Source organism: Aegilops tauschii, chromosome 2 (genome assembly GCF_002575655.3).
Source record: "Aegilops tauschii subsp. strangulata cultivar AL8/78 chromosome 2, Aet v6.0, whole genome shotgun sequence".
Taxonomy (NCBI): domain Eukaryota; kingdom Viridiplantae; phylum Streptophyta; class Magnoliopsida; order Poales; family Poaceae; genus Aegilops; species Aegilops tauschii.
Window position 1 is genome coordinate 296,378,956 of NC_053036.3, and position 16,763 is coordinate 296,395,718.

The 16,763-nt window shown below is 45.4% G+C and overlaps 1 protein-coding gene across 1 annotated transcript; it reads left to right on the top strand.

The window, feature by feature from the left end:
* Positions 1–8,497, top strand: LOC109741596 (ubiquitin-conjugating enzyme E2 2). Its single transcript, XM_020300678.4, has 5 exons — positions 1–287; positions 486–511; positions 6,830–6,919; positions 7,112–7,200; positions 8,089–8,497. The coding sequence occupies exons 1-5, from the start codon at positions 163–165 to the stop codon at positions 8,215–8,217; spliced, it is 459 nt and encodes a 152-aa protein (XP_020156267.1). The 5' UTR covers positions 1–162; the 3' UTR covers positions 8,218–8,497.
* Positions 8,498–16,763: the final 8,266 nt, after the last annotated feature.

A 16,763-nucleotide genomic window follows, 5' to 3' on the forward strand; every position in this document is an offset into this window, starting at 1 on the left:
CGCGTCGGTATGCCCATGTTGTAGATTGTAGATGTCCTCACATTCTCTCTCTGGAAGGTTCGTCTATTCCGGACGCAATAAACCTGCCCGAAGCGACTGGCGGGTAGAGTGCGTGCGTACGTGAGCCCTAGCGGGTTCGAGGAGGCAGCGCCGGCGGCGGAGATGTCGACGCCGTCGAGAAAGCGCCTGATGCGGGACTTCAAGCGGCTGCAGCATGACCCACCGGCCGGGATCAGCGGCGCGCCGCACGACAACAACATCATGCTCTGGAACGCCGTCATCTTCGGGTCCGTGATCCCGCCTTGGCCTGGAATTCCAGTTCCTCACCCCTTTCGTTTGGGGGACGGCCTCTCCGCCGCCGCCGTTGTTCCTAGGGTTTGGTCTGGGGACCTCTAGATCGTGCCGAGCTCCTCAGTTTCAGTTATTTCCATGTTAGGGTTTGTGGTGCTGACGAGGGATCCTTTTTCTGTGGTGTGGTTTTGCAGGCCGGATGATACGCCATGGGACGGAGGTGAGGCTCGTCGGTTTGATCTCCTCTGACCTCTAGCTGATTTACTGTTTTACGTGTGGTTGCTAGTTCCTTGGGCGTAGTTTTATTGTGAATCGTAAGGCGGAACTGCAGCTATCCTATATATTGCTGATGGTTTTTGTTTGTCCTGGGAGTGATGCTGCGTTGTACCTGTTTGCATCCATTAGTCTGTTATAAGCTTTGCGCTGAAAATTCCGTTGCATGATTTGGGCAGTACTGTTCGTTGGGCTTTTCTGTCGCTGTTTACAAGCAGCAGAAGGTCTGTTGGAAGTGTATATTTTAGGCTAAAGTTATGAAATCCCTGCTGGTTTTGGGTTTCCTTAAATCGGAAAAGACAAAATCTGCATGGTCGAACCTGTTACGACGGCAGACTCCACTCAAGGTGCACCAAAATTAGGAGATTCGTACGAATTCTGCAGTAATTTTTTTTAGTGAGTTATGGGCTGGAACGCCAGAGCTGATTTGGAGTTGCACAAAATGTTCTTTTGGTATAGAAATTTTTTAGCTTTGGAAATTCCTTTGGCAGCAAGCTTTGGACTTGCATTTGGAAATAGGTTCCCAATTTCTTAGGAAAGGAGTTCAGCTGGAACATGAAATCCGTGATGCTGTTGTTCTCTTTTAAATATTATTAATACTTCATAAGGTTGAGTATTCTATCTGAGGACTAGATAAAGAAAAAGTTCATATCTGTTATGCATCCTCTTAATGCTATTTATCCACTTTGCTTCTCAGTTTATAGTTTGACACATTTGCAAACTGCTATTTTTGTGTGTAAATTAAATCAATAATATTGCTGGTGTGACAGCAATACATGATGAACTAATTATCCACATTGCTTTGTCCGTTTAGTTTGGAACAATAGCAAATTGCTATTTTTGTTTTAAAAGACTAAATCAGTAATATTGCTCATGTGACAGTTCCAGGAACGTCACCTGCTTTTGAGAGCATTGTTCAATCTTATATTTGTACTGTAGGGAAATGCACGGCAGATGCATAGTAGCAGGTAGTGATTTTTGCATGCCCACGGCTCAGACCTAGTGATATGTGTATTGTACCGAGCATCCAGAGGTTAGTATTTTTCTTTTGGTAAAACATCTTAGCTAGGCCCTCCCATAAAAAAGGACAGCCTGGTGCACTTAGCTCCCGCTTACGCAGGGTCCGGCGAAGGGTCCGACCACTTTAGGCCCTCCCCATGACCACCACCAAAATCCTTCCAAGGTGGACATTGTTCCACTCCATAGGTTCAGAGTGGCCAGATAAGAAATGTAATATAAAGCGTTCCATCACCATACACATTGGCATATGACAGTCATGAAGGAGCACATAACCAAAAATAACTATGTACGAGGTCAACCATGTTGGTGCATGATGCATGCTTATTGTGCATATGTTTTAGCTTGTGGCATCCAAATATGGCAATAGGCATGATTTTGGAGAAGCTGTCTCATTATGACATATTTATGCAAATATCTAATTTAAGCTTAGTCTAGTGGTATTGAAGTTATATTCTTTATATGGAATGGTGGAAATGAAACATCTCATCTTGCTGAGAGCCCAACCTCTTCAGGCATGTTTGGTTCACAGCCCCATTGGCAAGCCAACCAATCAGGTCCTTCCTTTCCCTTCTTTATACTAGTATAAATGTGCACGTGCAATGGACGTAACCATATGAATGTCATTGTTTTAATCCTAGTTAGCATTAACATATTTAAACAGAATCGACAAAAAATAAATAATTAGTGTGATATATGACAAAGCTAAAAAGTTTGGTATTGTACTTCTATCTCTACTATATATACTCCCTCCATTCCACAATGTAGTGCACCCACGCGTACCGAGATCTAAGTTTGACCATAAATTTAACCAACGAGACCGACTGCGGCGAGAGCAAAAATTATACCATTGAATTTATGGTCAAACTTAGATCTCGGGAAGCGCGGGCGCACTACATTGTGGAATGGAGGGAGTATTTAAAAGAGTAAGGTCTTGTATTTCACCCATCAACGTTTTGTTCCCACCTTCATCCAACCCCACTCCGTCCTCTCCTCCTCCCTCCCCGTCTTAAATTTTTTTGCTCCTACCTCTGGTTTTTCAGACTCGTCTTTGTTGAAAACCACACACGTCTTCTGGTTTACCAAATGAAATCATGTTTTCTTAGGTAAGTCAATAAGTGTTTTTTTAAAGTACTCCCTCAACTATAAGGTGATACCTGGAGAGAGTGTTGTACCTAAGCATAAGCTGGTGGTTGCTGACTTCCGCTTTCGGATTCGTGTCCAGCGGGATAAGCGTGCCAAAGTCGCTAGAACGAAGTGGTGGAAGCTCAAGGGGGAGGTAGCTCAGGCGTTCAAGGAGAGGGTCATTAAGGAGGGCCCTTGGGAGGAAGGAGGGGATGCGGACAATGTGTGGATGAAGATGACGACTTGCATTCGTAAGGTGGCCTCGAAGGAGCTTGAAGTGTCCAAGGGAAGGAGAAGCGAAGATAAGGATACCTGGTGGTGGAATGATGATGTCCAAAAGGCAATTAAAGAGAAGAAAGATTGTTTTAGACGCCTATACCTGGATAGGAGTGCGGACAACATAGAGAAGTACAAGATGGTGAAGAAGGCTGCAAAGCGTGCTGTCAATGAAGCAAGGGGCCGGGCGTATGAGGACCTCTACCAACGGTTAGGCACAAAGGAAGGCGAAAGGGACATCTATAAGATGGCCAAGATCCGAGAGAGGAAGACGAGGGATATTGGCCAAGTCAAATGCATCAAGGACGGAACAGACCAACTCCCAACTCTTGGTGAAGAACGAGGAGATTAAGCATAGATGGCGGGAGTACTTCGACAAGCTGTTCAATGGGGAGAATGAGAGTTCTACCATTGAACTGGACGACTCCTTTGATGAGACTAGCATGCGTTTTGTGCGCCGAATCCAGGAGTCTGAGGTCAAGGAGGCTTTAAAAAGGTTGAAAGGAGGCAAGGCGAAGGGCCTTGATTGGATCCCCATTGAGGTGTGGAAAGGCCTCGGGGACATAGCGATAGTATGGCTAACCAAGCTTTTCAACCTCATTTTTCGGGCAAACAAGATGCCAGAAGAATGGAGACGGAGTATATTAGTACCAATCTTAAAGAACAAGGGGGATGTTCAGAGTTGTACTAATTACCGTGGGATTAGGCTGATGAGCCATCCAATGAAGCTATGGGAGAGTCATTGAGCACCGCTTAAGAACAATGACAAGCTTGACCAAAAATCAATTTGGTTTCATGCCTGGGAGGTCTACCATGGAAGCCATTTTCTTGGTACGACAACTTATGAAGAGATACATGGAGCAAAAGAAGGACTTGCATATGGTGTTCATTGACTTGGAGAAGGCCTATGATAAGATACCACGTAATGTCATGTGGTGGGCCTTGGAGAAACACAAAGTCCCAGCAAAGTACATTACCCTCATCAAGGACATGTACGATAATGTTGTGACAAGTGTTAGAGCAAGTGATGTCGACATTGATGACTTCGCGATTAAGATAGGACTGCATCAGGGGTCAGCTTTGAGCCCTTATCTTTTTGCCTTGGTGATGGATGAGGTCACAAGGGATATACAAGGAGATATCCCATGGTGTATGCTCTTTGCGGATGATGTGGTGCTAGTTGACGATAGTCGAACGCGGGTAAACAGGAAGCTAGAGTTATGGAGACAAACCTTGGAATCGAAAGGGTTTAGGCTTAGTAGAACTAAAACCGAGTACATGATGTGCGGTTTCAGTACTACTAGGTGTGATGAGGAGGAGGTTAGCCTTGATGGGCGTGGTGCCTCAGAAGGACACCTTCGATAGTTGGGGTCAATGCTGCAGGAGGATGGGGGTATTGACGAAGATGTGGACAATCGAATCAAAGCCCGATGGATGAAGTGGTGCCAAGCTTCTGGCATTCTCTGTGACAAGAGAGTGCCACAAAAGCTAAAAGGCAAGTTCTATAGGACGGCGGTTCGACCCACAATGTTGTATGGCGCCGAATGTTGGCCGACTAATAGGTGACATGTTCAACAGTTAGGTGTGGCGGAGATGCGTATGTTGAGATGGATGTGTGGCCACACGAGGAAGGATCGAATCCGGAGTGATGATATACGAGATAGAGTTGGGGTAGCACCAATTGAAGAGAAGCTTGTCCAACATCGGCTGAGATGGTTTGGGCATATTCAGCGCAGGCCTCCAGAAGCTCAAGTGCATGGCGGATGGCTAAAGCGTGCGGAGAATGTCAAGAGAGGTCGGGGTAGACCTAATTTGACATCGGAGGAGTCCGTTAAGAGAGACCTGAAGGATTGGAGTATCACCAAAGAACTAGCTATGGACAGGGGTGCGTGGAAGCTTGCTATCCATGTGCCAGAGCCATGAATTGGTCGCGAGATCTTATGGGTTTCACCTCTAGCCTACCCCAACTTGTTTGGGACTAAAGGCTTTGTTGTTGTTGTTGCACTCCCTCCAATCCATATTAATTATCGCTGCTTTAGTACAACTTTAGTACAAATTTGTACTAAAGCAGCGAATTTGTACTAAAGCAGCCATAATTAATATGGATCGGAGGGAGCAGTGTTTTTTTAAGAAAATGGCGATTCAATTGGCAACTAAAATCTATTTTTTTGGTATGTCTCACAGTGATTGCGTACAAAATATTTATGGCCCCGTTGCAAAGCACGGACAGTTATCTAGTAGATCAAGATGCTTTGGATCAGACCTGTTCGTGCTTTATAGGGGTAGTAGATTTTGTCTGAGCATACAAGACTTCAGCTTATATTTTAGTTTTAAGTTTCTGGTCTCAGTATGCTGTCATTGTTGTATGAGTCAATCGCGGTGTGGTCGAAGTTGTTGGTAGTTTTTGAACTGTGTACCTTCGCGTGCGAGCTGGGCAATTAGTTTAGTTGTACTTCTTTTGTAGTAAACTTCCTTCCATAAAACTTTCAACCCTATTTTAATTTTACCAGTTAAAAAGCACACACTTTATCACTTAAAATGCAAAATTTTACCAAGTCTACAAGTACCCACAAAATATTCTTTTTAGCGGAAGTACCCACAAATTGTTATGCCTTTGCCCCCAAAAAACAAGAGCCTGTTAATCGGACGATGAGTCAGCAATATTGATTGGATCTATATTACATTGAGTTACTGGGACTAGGACTATACATACAACAAATGTTCAGGAATCGTTAACTGGTAACTGCTTGGTCATCTGTTGAGTAAGGGGTTAGAGGGGAATCAGCCAGTTAAATGGCTGTTCGCTGACCAACCGAGCAGGGATTAGTTGGCAAGTTGACTGATTGTCGGCCGATATTTTAAACACTGCATACAACTACGAGCTTACTGGGCTGGGTATTCGATACAAAGACATGTAGAAATGTGGATTTAGTTTAGTTTTCCAATGTTAAGAAGCAAAATTGGTGGAATATTCACCTAAGATTTATCTGGGTCTGAGGGCGGATAGTTTGTCCTTGATAGTCTTATAGAACCAGTGATTATGTTTTGATGATTATTTGGCAGTTAGGCATTTTTCGCTGGTGTAATCAGTTATCCACCAATAAAAATCACAGCCGGCATACCTTACACATCAGTTTCAGTTCTGACCCCTCTCGTCTGAAGATATATCTTGACAGTTTTGATTGGCTGGATAAATTTAACTCGGTTATCGATATACGGACCTCTACCTCTAGTTAAGAGTTTGTACTGAATATTCACTTTCAATATTAGTGCATGTTTAGTTATGCTTATGGAAGTTGTTCTCTGTACAAATTGTCTATAATAATTTACCTTTTGTACCTACATTATGTGACATTGCTGTCTTGCGTGGTTAACACTTCGACAAATCATTGGTTGTCACAGAGTTATCCATACTTCCCTATGGTTATAACTACGTGAAGAGCCATGTGGCACATATGATCAGTTTACTCTGATTTTGTATGGATGAACATCAGAAATTATTAAAGCTTTGCTTATTTCTATCATGAGAAATCCTCTATGGGTGCATTGTTGTTATATGGCATTTCTTGATTTTGCATGCTGAGTTTAATGTTTTGGTTTTGTAGATTTTGAACTGCCTTAAATCATCTATTGCAAAAATGATGAACACATGTGAAATTTTTAGTGCCTATCATGGTCATCCATTCGTATTGCCACGCAGCAATTCTTCATTATATAGGACAACCAAAAAAGTCTCAAGGAGTAGTTTACTTTGCATCTTTCTGTTGCTGCAGTTGAATTAATGCTATTATATTATAATATGATGGCACTGGAAATTTACTGACAGTTTATTGTCTCACATATCTAGGCACGTTCAAGCTTACCTTGCAGTTTACAGAAGATTACCCCAACAAGCCGCCAACTGTTCGTTTTGTCTCTAGGATGTTTCACCCAAATAGTAATCTCTCTCACTTTGCCTTTTTACCCATCTCTCTGATTCCATATGACTAAGATACCTTCTTTCTCACTGTCTCTACCATCTCTCTTATTTCATGTGACTGGAATACCTTTCATATCGTACGGAGTAATTATCATTATAATAAATTGATGTCTGGAGAAGTGGTTTAATATCTTTGCTACATCTCTGCAGTTTATGCAGATGGGAGCATCTGCTTGGATATTCTACAGAATCAGTGGAGCCCTATATATGACGTTGCTGCCATATTGACTTCTATTCAGGTACCATTTTGATCAGACTAGTCAAACTTCATGTGTGATTCCCATTGAAGAGAATAGTGCTAATTAGTAGGCATGTTCAGTCACTTGCCAAATATTGTGGAGAGGCCTCTATTGTGGTAAGAAAGTCTGTTGCATTCAGTTGGCTAGCCCACCATGTGTAGTGCTAGCCAACCCTGGTTAGTATCAATGTTAGCACCCTGCATGGTGGGCTACCAGTCTGACCCTCGTGTGTTGTTTATTAATTGTCTGGTAGGAGTATTCGTTGACACCTCCATTTTTAATATTTGGAAAGCATGGCATTTATGTTGATTGGTTTGTGTTGCTTACCACGCGATAGTATGCCATGTATGACTATGTATTGAGTGGTTAGATGTAATATCTGGTTGCATTGCTACAGTTTCCAGTCAAATTTCTGTTTTTGAATTTTGGACTTGGTTGCACCTGGTGGGATGCTCCTACGCAGGAAGTTGTATTTGTCAAATGTTCTAAATCATGTCAAGTAAATCGATCTTAGGGAAATTTAAAGATGTATGGAAACTTTTCTCCTTGCAGCTTGTTGACTGGGAAGGGAATCTTGACCTAAATTATGCAGAATCACACGACAGTGAATTAAATTAGCCAGGTTTTATTTGAGATTATACCACTGTTTACAAACTGGAGCTGTACAGCCACATGGTGGTTGTACGCTGCTTATAAACAATCAGCAGTGCTGCTATGCTCAGAACAAACGTTGATGCAAAAAATGTTAAGCAGAACCATTTCATGATAGAGGATGGGTTGTTTCACATGTACGTGCTGCCAACCCCCATAACTGTATGCTGCATGTAGTGCCTGCATCATGCATCCATATCTGATACCTGGTTCACTAACGCTCTACTTCCTGTACAGTCCTTGCTGTGTGATCCAAACCCCAACTCTCCAGCAAATTCGGAAGCTGCCAGAATGTTCAGCGAGAACAAGCGAGAGTACAACCGCAAAGTCCGCGAGATCGTGGAGCAGAGCTGGACTGCTGACTAAGGCAGGGCGAGGCGGCCGCTGCTAGAAAGTTGCAATAAGCAACCATGAAACCTTTGTTTAGGGCTCTCTATAGTTGCTTCTCAGATGAAATATTAAACATCTCCAGTGATTGCTTGCAGGTCAAACCTCAAAGTATCTTTTGTCTCCGTGGTAATTTTGTGTTATGTCTCGTGCTACTGTTCTTTTATGTTGTGTTGTTGATCCTGCCTCATGAATTTAGGGGCATCACATGTAAAAAGTTATAGCGTGGAAATGGTTGATGAACACTTGTCATGTGTTACTTGTCAGACCTCGAGGCGGGTGGCAGATGTGTCCATTAGATCCGGCGTTGCCATCTTGGTGAAGCAATATCCCTGTTTTTTTTAGCAACTCCAACTGCTGATCCATTTTGTCCGTGCGTGTCCGTTTGGGTTGCGGCGGCAGAAAAGTCGGCCCAACGCGTTGACCCAAATGGACGCGCGTCTGCTTTTCGTCCGCCTGCCTACCCATTACCGGCTCAATTTTGAGCCACATTTGTGTCGGCGTGGATACGAGATGGACGTGCGTATCGCGCGTCAACTACTCCCCCAGTCGGTGGCAAAGCCTTCACCATTTTCCTCCACTTTCCCAAAACCCTTCCGCCCGCTCGCCATGGACGATGTCCTCGATGTTGCCACCGGCCTTGCCTCCCTCGCCTTGTCCGGCATCACCTCCGCCCCCTCGGGCAAAGGCAAGCCTTGCGCCCCTCGCAAGACTGTTGTGACGCCCAAGAAGAAGCAGCTGACGCCCGAGGAGCGGGTCGTGGAGTTGGCGAAGAGGAAGGGCCGGAGGCACGCGGCGGACGCAAGGGACGAAGCAGCGACCGCCGTTGCCCTCGCCGCCGCCGCGCAGCAGGAGGACATCAACGCCCGCATCGCGGTGGCAACGAAGGAGGCGTAGGCGTTGATCTACCTAGGGTTAAACCCTGGCCAACACGGGCTCGTCAACGCCACCGTGACCGCGGCCAGCACCGGCTCGTCCGTGTTTCCTCGGATGGTGCTGCCAGAGTCGCTCCGTGTGTCGGCGACGAGACGGCCAACCGTTTCATGCAGAGCATCATCTTCAAGGGTGGTGTGGCGGCTAGCTACGTCCCGATGAGACCCAAAGCCAGGACGACCAAGGGCCGTTCACGCAGGTGACCTATGATCAAGCTGGCATGCACGGCGCCTTCATGCAAGATCAGGTCGACCTGGACCTGGACGGCTTCCTGCTCGACCACAAGTTTCTGGAGGACTACGTCCTCGAGGAAGAGGACGAGTTTGACATCGACGAGGAGCCTTTGTTCGAGGACGAGCTCACCAACCAAGCCGTCGGGGAGAAGTCGAAGCACAAGAGCAAGCGGATGAAGGCATACACGGTGGCCGAGGACAAGCTCCTTTGTGAGTGTTGAAGGGACATTGGGCAAGACCCCAAGGTCGGCGCCGAACAAAAGGCATCAACCTTTTGGATTCGTGTCCATCGTGAGTTCCATGAACGCAAAAAGTTTGCGCCGTACCAAATGCATATCACGCGCGGGTGGGTGCCCATTTCAAAGCGATGGAGGGTGATCCAACAAGAGTGCGACAAGTTCTGTGCCACTCTTGAGAGCATCAAGGCACGTATCAAGAGCGGCATCGGCATGCAAGACATGGTATGCATGCACCCCTCTTTGTTTTCATTTCATTTATGCTTGCATGTCCATTTTGCATATCCATTTGCCCATATGCTTGCATGCTATTCATTTGTAGGCATTCTAAGCTTTGGAGGCATTCAAGGTCCAACATGAAGGCAAGTCCTTCAACCTCTCCTATTGTTGGAGGGTCATCAACGGGGAGGAGAAGTTCAAGGCGCAATATGCCGCCCTCATGGTGCGTGGGGGGAAGAAAGCCGTGGAGGAGGTTGGGGAGGGCGAGAAGCCACGGCCGCGGAGGAAGACCAACTCCAAGAAGAAGGACAAGCGGGATGCGGCGTCGATCGCCTTGCTCGCAACCGTGGAGAGCATGATGACCAAGCACCGGTACAACGAGGTGCTATACAAACGGTTTTTAACTCCTTTCCGCAACGGCATTTGGAACCGTCGCCAAGTGAGTGTGGGCGATAAGGGGGTCCTTCCCACACGACCCAGAAACTGTCGGGGATAGGGAGCCAAGATGCATATACAATACTCCTACTCGTTTGTGCTCGCATTGCCATCGCAGTCGGTATTCTGTGGTGCTACGTTTATGATGCGCGGCCCATCACAAACGGTTCACTATTATAGAACGTGTATGATAAGCAGACAATCACACACATTCACTTTTCCCAAACCGTATGCGATAATTAATAAAGAAGATTAGATAATCGTCCTACGGGTGTCGGACAGGATTACGAAGCGTCGGACCGTCGTAACATCGTCGTACACGACAACTATCGCACACGCTATTCTGTGGTGCAACGTTTACGATGTATACTTCATCAGAAATAGTTCATGGTTACGAATCGTGTACAATAAGGCAACTATCACAAATGTTTAGTTTGCCCGCACCGTTTGTGATATTGTCTGACATCGCACACGCTTTGCAAACGGCAACTGCGTGCATGCTTGCACACGTTCACATTTTCTCTCTGTGAACCGTGTCGGATTATGGTGTATATCGCAAACGTTTGTGTTTTACCAACCGTGTGTGCCATAACGACCTGGAGAGCGTAATTTAATTGCTGCTATTTCAAATTATACCAGATTTGAATTTGAATTTGAATGTATGCTATAGCTTTATTCATATCCATCAGGTTCAAACAACCAATGCATTATTCGATTCATAGGTACATATGTTCAAGAATTACATAAGAACCAAATGAAGAATGATGAACCATAGTTGTATACTTGTACTATTAAAGACGGTAAAGAAAGAGGTGAAATACGTTCTGGTTGCTGAACAAGGTGAAGCGAAATGCCCATATTTTGCCCTCCTCCATGCAGAAGGCACGCACGACTCTAGTCCAACCCTTTGTGATGGCCGACCGCCCATCCTTCACGGTCTTCATGAAAACATCTAGATAATCATCGTGTTCTGGTAGAAATACTTCAACCTTTGCATGCCCACCAATCATGTAGTTTAAGAGGTAATCTTGAGTAAACTGCTTTGGGAACCACTGCAAAGGAAAAAGATTTAGACATTGTCATCTAACACAACTCATTATGGGCAGTAAAAACAAGACTGCAGAGTTCTTACTTACCATCCTGCAGTTCGCTGTTGTCTTGGATAAAGTGTAAACAAATAGTTTAATTGCCATCTTTTGACCCATTTTACTAACAATCTTTATCAGCTTCCTCACTGGATGCTGGTTCATCGATATCTCATTGCCCCATACGCATAAAGGGTCGAAGCGCGGATCTTTACCAATGACATATGTACCTAAAAGCACCAAGTTAATATTAGAAGCTAAACAACAATTGCACAATGATGTAGTACAACACTCTTTTATAATATTTTATAACATCCAATATACTCACATATTAGATGAGTTAACCTCTTATATTATGGGCCGGAAGGAGATTATTGCATTCTTACAAATTATCGGCTGATTAACTGCTGCTGTATCCATGGGTTAGAGTTAGTTTGAGCTAGTTCGGGCTCAAATAGTCCTAAAGTATATCCAAACATGAGGGCTAGTTTGAGCTAGTTTCATCTAACCCACCCAAAAAAACTATCCAACCCAAGAGGTGTTAATTGAAGTAGTTCTCCTAGTGCATTTATTGTCAATCTAACCCTGTCATCCAAACACCTCTTTGGATGGAGTTAGTTCAGGGTTAGTCATGAGCTAGAAACTAACTCTAACCTCTAGCTAAGTTGACTATCCAAATAGGGTTGTGTTGTTGTTGTTGTTGTTGTTGTTGTTGTTGTTGTTGTTGTTGTTGTTGTTGTTGTTGTTGTTGTTGCTGCTCTTCTACGTATATCTAGACATCATTAGAACATTAAGGTAACATTCTTCTTTGTTGCTATGTAATCTAGGATTGCATATTTAGACATTAAGTACAGTGCATGTTGCTATGTAGCCTCAGATATATTACATATGGCCCTAGTTAACCTAACGATAAATGGGTTACAGATATATTCAGTGAAAAGTCCGATTCACCGATTAGTCCCTTATCAGCCCCTGGCCTATATGGTGCCAGCTACCGATATCCTGAACAGTGAGTATATATAAGCCATGGGATGAAACTAACCTCGATGGAAAACAACAATCATTCCCAAAATTGTCCTGTGTAGGTACATCGAAAGGCATGATAAGCACAACAGGCTAAACATCAACCAAAATTATCCATGGCAGACAAAATAATCTCCAATAGCTTCAATGTGCAGGTTTAAGCACGCTAGTAAAGCAAAACAAGTGGGAAGGTGTGTTAACTGCAACAGGCCTAACATTTAACAACAAGCAAACATAGTCATTCAAACTGGTATTGTGCCTGTCTAAGTACACATGTTATTGTTAAATAAAAATGGAAAGGCGTGTTAACTACAAGATGCAGCAACCAAATGTAGTCATTCATAGTGGTATTGTTGAAACTGGTATTGATGAAATTGAACTGCACAGTTCATACTTGCACATATAGAACATCACGTTGTGAATAACTGTAATAAACAAGGCATACTACGAACAACCAAAGATAGCATTTGAAGCTGGACATATGCTAACTACAAACAACCGAACAATAAAAAAACTTTAAAAGAGGCATATGCTAGCTATAACAGGCTTAACAACAAGCAAATATATGCATTCCTATCGGTATGTTTAAAACTGGATTGATGAAATGTACCGCACAGTAAATAATTGCACATACAGAGCATCACATCGTGAACAACTGAAATAAACAAGACATACTGCAGACAACCAAATATAGCAATTAAAATTGGACATATTCTCACTACACTACAAAAGGGACTCAACAAAACAAATTATGGGTTCCCCCCTGTGAAGAGGCATGGCAAAACAAATCATGGGTTTCCTCACTTGTCACAGATGGGCTCTTTCCCCTGGGAAGAGCACGGACCCTGGATGCGCTCCATGTTGTCGCAGATGGGCTCCTTCCCCTTGGAAGAGCACGGCTGTAGGGTGCCCTCCCTGATGTCGCAGACATGCTCTTTCCCCTTGGAAGAGCAGATGGGCTCTTTCCCCTTGGAAGAGCCGGAGAGGGTGCCCTCCTCGTGGTCATCGTCGATGAGGTCTGACTTCGAAGCTGTGGATCGCAAGCCAGCGTCGCAGAACGTGTCCTTCAGAAATGACAAAAGGGGCTCGATGGCGATGTAGGATGACAATTTCTTTACAGCGAGCCAGAGGAGAACAGCGGCGGGGCCATGGATGAGATCGATGGCGGTTGAACCCGAGGGGGGGGGGGTGGGCCACTTAACCTGTGACATAGCCCGCCTCAGGCCGTCGCTGTCGATGACCTTGATTTCATAGCCAGCGTCCGGGACATACCCGCATACTCTAGCCCGCTGATTGAGTGCCTGCGAACAGTAATGGTCGTCAGCTTCCTCGACGACGTCGGGCAAAGAGACCACGATACACCTCTTTTGGGCCAGTCACTCCTCGAGCTCCACGGGAAGCGTAGCCGAGCTTAGGCTGCGACGCTCTGGAGTGGGGCATGGGGATGGGGATGGGGATCTGTGGGAAAGGGGGCGTTTGGCAGGTGTCATCTAAGAAACTCAGGGCGGCTTGGGTATGGAGATCGGTGGGTAAGCTGTGCTGGCAAACCGGCAGATGTTGACAATGGAGGCCTTGTGGCGGCGGCGGGGACCTTGCTAGGGTTTTGAGCAAGGGAGGGTGTGTGTGTGTGTGCGCGCGCCCAAGGAGGTTTTGGTGTGTGTGTGTGTGTGTGGAGGGGGGGGGGGCGGCGGGGAGTGTGTTGCTACTGAAAATTTACTATGCAGGAGTAAAACACGGGAGTGAAATGCCAGGGCTATTGAAAATTTGGATGATGGTGCATCGCACATGGTCCGGAGATAACAACCGTGTGTTATGAAACAGAAAAACCCTCGAGGCGGGCAGATATTTTCGAGGGATGCAGGCGGGACTGGGAACAAGAAACATCACACATGGTCGAAGCATAATAACCGAATGTTATCAAACAGAAAAAAGTTGCAGGCGGTTAGATATTTTTGAGGGGGGAAGCCTCGTGGAGCCCAATGTACTGTGCGGATGTGCGTGACAGGGGCATCGGCGTGGCACACAGTTAGTGTGAGTGAACCGTGTTTGTTGCGTCATCCGACTTGTCTAATGTTCATAAATTTGGCGAAAATTGACGCGGGAGAGGGTCAGAACACGAAACACTTGCATGTGGACCAAATTTATGTATGAAAAGGGTGGTTTGATGTTCAAATACCAAATGCAACTTCGATGTGGCACCTATCTCGCAAAGCGCACGGTATTGCTTGCCCCCCTCGTGTCGGCACGAAGGGAATCCTAAGCTATGAATGCATGCCTCCCAACCGAGGTTCACCTAGCAAAGTGCGAAGTAGCAGCCCCCCCACACACACCCACTTTCAGTCGGCGGGCTAGAGAGGCATCTCACCAAGATGGATCGTAAAACGGACCAAGAATAATCCACCTTGGTCGTACAACCTCTCTCTTCTTGCTGCTCAAAGTGATGACCGTCCATGCGACCCCGGAGATGGGCTAGCTCACCAATAATCACGCAAGTAGCTAGTCCTCGAAGACAACCACTGCATGCGTGTGGCCCAAACATATGTATGGAGAGGTGTATTTTGAATACACAATGGAACAACTTTGATGTGGCGCCGTGCTTTCGAACCAGAAATCCCCACACTGAGTGAGGGTTACGTTGACGATGCATATGTATGTCACACCACACTTCAAGCCGATGACGGGGATCCATGCATGCATGTGTGCATAGTATATGCGCTCAAACTTAATTAGGTCTGAATCTCACCATGACCTATTGAAAGGATCGAGAAGAGGTGTCTAGAGGGGGGTGAATAGACTCTTAACAAAGAAAAGGTAGCACTTTTTATTTTCTTCAAGTTAAGGTGGAGTTTTAGCACAAGTTTAAACATTCACAATACATATCAAGCAAGCATGACAAGAGTATATGAGCAGCGGAAAGTAAAGCATGCAAGTTGCAAGAATGTAAAGGGATGGGATTGGAGTGTGCAAATGCAATTGGAGACACGAAGATGTTTTCGTGGTTCCGATAGGTGGTGCTATCGTACATCCATGTTGATGGAGACTTCAACCCACGAAGGGCAACGGTTGCGCGAGTCCACGGAGGGCTCCACCCACGAAGGGTCCACGAAGAAGCAACCTTGTCTATCCCACCATGGCCATCGCCCATGAAGGACTTGCCTCACTAGGGTAGATCTTCACGAAGTAGGCGATCTCCTTGCCCGTACAAACTCCTTGGTTCAACTCCACAATCTTGACGGAGGCTCCCAAGCAGTGGCGGAGACAAGGGGACCAGCAAGGGCCCTGCCCCCCTAACACAATTGATTTAAGCCTAATATACATATGAACAAGTGATTATTTTCCATGAAAATGGTGTATTATGGTGGGCTGGCCATCCCTCACAAGGCTCAACAACACTCGGCCCTACTCATTCCTTTTTCCTGGCTCCGCCACTGCTCCCAAGTGACACCTAACCAATCTAGGAGACACCACTCTCCAAAAGGTAATAGATGGTGTGTTGATGATGAACTCCTTGCTCTTGTGCTTCAAATGATAGTCTCCGCAACACTCAACTCTCTCTCACAGATTTGGATTTGGTGGAAAGATGATTTGAGTGGAAAGCAACTTGGGGAAGGCTAGAGATCAAGATTCTTGTGGTTGGAATAGAATATCTTGGTCTCAACACATGAGTAGGTAGTTCTCTCTCAGAAAATGTATGCTGGAAGTGTAGGCACGTTCTGATGGCTCTCTCCACAAGTGAAGAGTGGGTGGAGGGGTATATATAGCCTCCACACAAAATCTAACCGTTACACACAATTTACCAAACTCGGTGGGACCGAATCAGAAAACTCGGTCAGACCGATTTAGTTCATAATGTGACCGTTAGGCATTTCGATGGGACCGATATGATCAACTCGGTGGGACCGATCTACTAGGGTTAGGGTAAAACCTCATCTCTGTTTGACCGATTACACAAACTCGGTGATACCGATTTTGTTAATAAGCTAACCAGAGAGTTGGTCAAGCAAACTCGGTGAGACCGATTACAAATCTCGGTAATACCGAAATTATTGCAACAGGCACCAGAGAGTTTGCAAGCCCATCTCGGTGAGACCGAGATCCCATCGGTGAGACCGAACTGATTAGGGTATCTGGCAGTGGCTATGTCAAGTGAACTCGGTGGCGCCGGATAGATCAAATCGGTAGGGCCGAGTTTGACTTTAGGTTTAGGACATATGTGGAAATGAGAAAGTGGTTGAGGGCTTTGGAGCATACCACTAAGCACTTTGAGCAAGCAAGCCATTAAGCAACACCTCATACCCTTTTAATAGTATTGGCTTTCCTATGGACTCAATGTGATCTTGGATCACTAAAATGAAAATGTA